Source organism: Haplochromis burtoni, unplaced genomic scaffold (genome assembly GCF_018398535.1).
Source record: "Haplochromis burtoni strain Fernald_Lab_line unplaced genomic scaffold, NCSU_Asbu1 Contig_1010, whole genome shotgun sequence".
Lineage (NCBI taxonomy): Eukaryota > Metazoa > Chordata > Actinopteri > Cichliformes > Cichlidae > Haplochromis > Haplochromis burtoni.
In genome coordinates this window covers 66,919-72,860 of record NW_024583371.1, presented here as the reverse complement: position 1 = coordinate 72,860, position 5,942 = coordinate 66,919, and the positions used below count along the sequence as shown (strand labels likewise).

General features: G+C 39.2%; 1 protein-coding gene across 1 annotated transcript in view; it reads left to right on the top strand.

The window, feature by feature from the left end:
* Positions 1–5,942, top strand: part of npr3 (natriuretic peptide receptor 3) — a gene marked incomplete in the record, with an annotated part of 36,014 nt that overhangs the window by 20,695 nt on the left and 9,377 nt on the right. Inside the window, 1 exon segment of the mRNA XM_014330758.2 lies at positions 5,684–5,806. Coding sequence (XP_014186244.1) covers positions 5,684–5,806 — 123 coding nt within the window.

Here is a 5,942-nt window from a genome sequence, read left to right as displayed (position 1 = left end):
TCATTTATGTGAAACTGGTTAGGAGAGCACATATTAACCAATAACATTAATTATCAGTGTTAAATTATGTGATTAACATATGCTAATATTATCCTAAATGCTAAACGCTGCCTCCTCTCTGGGTGTCTCCTGTTGTTCTTGTTGCTAATAGGAATTACGCCATGGTTAGATATTTTATCGCGTGAGACTGAACAGGTGTTTTCTAAAACAAAGCCTGCAAACCTGGTTCTACATTGTTTCTTGTGTTTTTCTAAAAATGTTAACTATGTATTTTTATCCATCTACACAGTAAGGAAACAATGTTTCTTTACTGTTAGAGTAAAAAGGTTTATGACCTATACACTGTTACAGCTTAACTACAGTCTCAGCTCATCAGTCCAAGCTCATCAGTTCCTCTAGGAATGGTGGTGAGAAGTACAAAAACTGAAACACTACCATGACATTAATACTCCTCCTGGGCACCATCTGCTCCTCTTTACATGTTCAGGTTACCGTAGGCAACTAATAATATGTCATCAGCCATCAGTTTCTCTCCAACAGGTCTGGAAAAAGCAGTGCCTGTGTGTTTGTAATTGCATTATGGATAGAGCTGTGGCTGTGGTATACAACACTAGATTCAGACCCACTTCAGGTAAACGTTGACATATGCAGTTTCCTTCATACTCTTCCAGCTTTCTCAGATGTGTTGCCATTGAAAAATAAGACACAAATGAGATTTTCATCAAATGTAAAAGTTTAAAGATTTGATATGTTTCCTCTGTTTGACTGAGAACCAAATGTTGGGTTATTACTTTAGACCGTGTCCCAAATTCCCAGAGCTGATATTGTACAATAAAACCTTAAGTCAAGCTGGGTGTCATGTTTCTATGTTGAATGAAGCGTGAAGCACAGATTTGAAGAGTAATATTATTTTTCTAAAGGCTTCATTTATGCTTTTAAACCATGAATATTAAAGGCAGTGAATCACATGTTTATCAGCTTCAGTTTCAGGCTTTCGTCAGCTTTGCCCGTTATAATCTGACGATCCAGGTTTTTTGAGATGATGTCATTTGGAATTTGATCCTTTAGTTTGATTTTCCTGATAACTGAAAAAATTAATTGTTTTATACTCAGTTTGAAATGCAAATAAAATCACAATGTAAGATGTAGGGTTAGGGGTTAGTTTTAGCTTAGTTTTAGTATATAAAGGCAAATGGCTTATGCTCAAATTAAACCTTTTGTTGCTAATGCACAACCAAGTCCTCCAGTGGTACTTCTGAGTAAAAAAAACTCATAAAATATGTATGTGGGGTAATCAGGTTGTTAGTTTTTAACTGTTGTAAATCGGCAACGCCTGCCTTGAGAGGGTTAATCAAGAATTGAAGGCCTCGATAGGGACTGGCGACAGCTCCCGGGCCTGGCAGATCCCCCCGTGTACTAATGAGAGATGGGTGGGGCACGAAAACGCGAACGAACAGCTTGTAGAACTGGGGCGGGGGGTGCGGGTCATATATAGAAAATACATGGAAGGGCCGTGTTTGGAGGCGTGATCCCGCCCCTGAAATTTTGATAATTTATCTCCAATAATTCAAAACTATGTGCTTCTCCCAACGTATGCAAACAAAAAACCCAAACTATTTGTTATAGATGATTTTGTAACATCACATCATAAAGATTCTAACACAAACTGAAAATAAAGCACCTTTCTTGTGATTGGTTCATTTCCATTGTTAGTCCATGTGAGACCTGCACTCTGATCCTGAATCTGTATGAAGGACAGAACTCCTCCAGGGCTCCGGTAGGACTCGAGATCCACTTTGACTCTGCGACCACAAGTGACTTGATAATCAGGCTGCAAGGTTCAGACAGTGATATGTACCCCAGGACTAAGGAGAAACAGTTAGTCAGGAAATAAATATTGATTTCTGTATCTTAAGGACTCTGTTTAACTGACCTACATATACATATTTATGTTCCACCCTCCTTTCTTTTCCTTATCCCATTCACCTGTCTGACAAGCACATCCAACATCACTGCTTGTTGTTTTATGGAAATGGCATTGCAATTTGCCTCTGCCCATTTTCACTATGTTCTAGTTCGAAAGCTAACAGGCAAAACAGGGCATCTGAAATACAGTGTGGGCACTCAGTAAGTGCTCCATGTGCTGGCCCATTCCTGAGTTCATTTGTAACGAGCATCAGCGCTCCAGCAAAAAGGAAAATCCAGAAGTTTTGAAATATTGCTGGCTGCAAGCGCTGCCCCGTGGAATGGCTTGCAGAGCATATACAGGGCCAGTAGTGTGTAGAGCCCAGTGTAATTAAAGGGTGCTACAGTGCTGGCAGTACTGAGGTGAAGTTTGTCCCACTGACTCAAGGGATATTTCAGGAGGTGTGTTTAAGTGACAGAGTTGTGAGGAATGTTCCAGCGAGACTCTGAATCTTCCTTATTAGACGGGGCGCTGGGGTTACTGTTTTTCAATTGCAAGCCTTGTTTGTGCAGCCATGTGTTTGTTGGTTTATTTATTTTTTATTCCTTGGGCCCCCGGGGGGGAAAAAAACCCTTTTATACAACCCAGCAAAATCCTTCGTTACATTTGACTTTTTCCTCCTCGGCTCACTTCGTTCATTTTGATCATTAAATATTTAAAGTAAACAGAAAAGGCTCTGCGGTCTACAGAGCAGTGAGGAGTCTCTTTACTAACATGGATTTCTTAAATTCTTCAGATGATTATCTTTAAATTCCTGCAATTAATATGCAAATCAAGGTGCTTTATATGAACTCTATTAATTTGATTAATTTTTTTTCTAGTTTTTGAGGACTTTGCATTGTTGAATTGAATAATAATAATAAAAATTTTACAATTACAATTTGAAAAGTGGTCAGTTTTTACTTCAAAGGCATTCGAGAAACACCGACTCCCAGCGTGTTGGAGTGTGAAGACCAGTCTGAACTCAAATGTAAAATAATTTAATTTTATATTAAATCAGTATTCCACAAGTGTGAATAAAGTGTGCACACTTGCTCACAAAGTGTTGTTGCTGTTTCACTCATAGTTTAGTGACTTTTTCTGCACTTTAACTTTAATTCCAGAATTCTTTTTGGAGCTTGAACAAATGCACTGGACAGCGTGGACAGATGAGAAGAAGCTGCATCTGTATTTGTTCAACTATTCGCTGAGATTAAGTTACACATGAAAGTGCATCCAAAGAGAACCAGCATCTCCTGAGCATGTCTCAGTTCAGTTTGTACAGCACCAAATCACAACAGGATCAAGACGTTTTATATTTGAAGTTAAAGATGCTACAATAATGTCTCCACACTGTATGTGTGTAAAGCTTTCTTCTTTTGAGAAAAATACAAATCCAGCACTGATCCTGACTTGCAGTGAATCAAACTGTAAAAAACGTAGCGTGGTCCATTTCTAGCACTGACATATACGACTCCTCCTGGTGGATAATACAATGCATAATACCAATATCAGTTCTGGGTTTATTTTAGTCATTTTATCTTGGCTCTGCATCAAATCTCCAACAATTTTTCCTGTCACATTTGGACAGCCATGAGTAGGAACACCTGCCGTTTGACCCATTTCAGCACCAGTCTACCAAAGCATGTGCTTACCCGTGCCACGGACATCACAGCTTTGTCCAAAGAGCAAAAGGGAAAAAGACACAGTTGTGTTGTGTTTAAACTAAAACGTCCTCTAATCAGCTTGTTATGGTTTACTGCTTACACACATGTCTCTTTTTTCTCAGGGCATATTAGTGTGTCATGCCACCAAGCAGCTGGTACTTCTTATAAAAAGTGAACCAATGTAGGACTCATATAAACTCTGCATTGTAATGGTCTGCACAATGCAACTACTTTGGTTGTGAAAGAAGGATCGCTGGCTCCTCCGAGACAAGATGCTGAAGTTGCCTTCAAGAGATAAGTTGCCTCCAGTGCAGCTGTTTTAGTTTTAGACTAAAGTCCTGGTATGAAAGCGTGTGAGACTGGACGAATAAGACTTTTACTAGAAAGTGCTTTGGAGAAAAGCACCAGTACCAGTTTCAATTTTATAGAAGTCCACTACTCGACAGAACTTGAAACATCCAATAATAATTATAATAAAAATCCAATAATGTTGATCAAATGATAATGAGTGGCAGTGGATACAGTTACATACAGTAAAAGCAAGTGAGGTGTGTCCCTAAGTGCAGGAGTCTTGGAGTGTTGTTCCTGAGAAAGACACAGTGAACAGTGAACCTGCACCTAGCTTTGACTGTGTTTCATCGGTACACAGCTTCTTAATGCTCCGAGTGCTCAGCAAGAGTAGAAAAGCACTATTTAAATGTGTAGTTGATGTGTTGCGTGTTTTCCTGGTTGTTCTACAGTTCAAGCCCTTGGCAGTGATTGAAGTGGTAAACCAACAAATTATATTAAGTATATAAAGGTTACGAAATATAGGTTTCATCTATGTAGTGTATTAACTCCATCTTAGAAACAGGAGCTTGTACATCTGGAGACAACTTGGTTGTTTGTGTTGATATGAGTCAGCTGTGCAGTTCAGTATCTGATCAACATACCTCTTGAGCACCTTCCTCTTTAGGATGTGTTCTCAGGCATGCTCAGCTGGTACCATGCTGGCCCCTGTCCACATCTGCATATGAACACCAAATACTGAGAAATGGAAGAAGCTGGGCTGCTGTAATGAATCTTTTCCTTACAGTTCATTAGTGTGTACCTAAATGCTTAGTCTGTTGTGCAGCGACATCAAGCAGCCCAGCAGGGTCAGTAAGTTCTTCATCTTGAAGATCGAATCACATTTTGAAATGAAATATGAGTCATGATGCAGTCTGTACAGACAGCTTGATTAAGTTAAAAGCTTATCTGTTCCATCAGATGTGAGGACGGTGTCTGACTAACATGACTGATTAAACTGAAAATATACAGTTTAAGTAACAGCACTGATTGTGCCAATGTGGCCCAAATGCAGCACACTGCATGGAGTCCATCAGCTGATTAGCTTTAGCCAGCTGTCTCTGACGGCAGCTGGTCCAGTATCTGCTCCATCTGCAGGCTCTAATCAGAGTGACGTGCATCCAGGATTACACACCACACATCCACTGGTTACGTTTTGTGTTGGAAATAGTCCACAGAGCGCTCTGTGTATACGTGCACATCAGGCCTGATGCTTACAGTAATAATTATCAGCAGCTGTGCTGGAGATAGGCTTGTGGTAAATTTCTTACTGTTTTCACTTTGATGGTTCTTTTCATCATTTGAAGCTATGTGAGGTATGTGTGTTAGAATTTGATTAACATGATATGCTCCTCAAAAAAGAATTACATCTGGGACATGTGGGGTTCGATGCTATTGTGGAGCACTGACCTGCACATCGAGAAAGATTGTAACTGGCTACACAGTAAATTACATGCATTAAATATCTGATGTGCTTGGAATGAAAATCTGTGAGGAACTACGATTATTTGATGACTGTGTGAAAAATGTATACAAGTGTGGCAAAACCACACCACCCACCCGACTGTGAATCCGACTGAATTGTTATTATTTTCACTATTATTTGTGGAGCTTGGGTTATCTTTTAACGTAAATTACACTAAAGCTTACCTAAATTAATTTTCCCTTTTCATAACTTATTGTGTCCAAATAAACTGATGAGCCTATTAAATGACTTTTTGTCTCTGTCTGATTTTCTCTGCAGTGGTGATTATGTGCATGGGAGCAGAAAAAATAAGAGAGATCATGCTGGCTGCACACAAACGACAGATGACAACTGGCAAATGCATATTCTTTAATGTTGAACTCTTTAATGCCTCTTCTTATGGTAAGTTAACATCCATTACCTTAAATGTGTCTAACATACATATTTAAGGTAAATAATTATTAGAAAGCACTGGCATTGTCTGTCAAGGTTTGTTAAAGTGTGTACCAGTTAAGTAAGGCAGTGCATTTCTGTATAC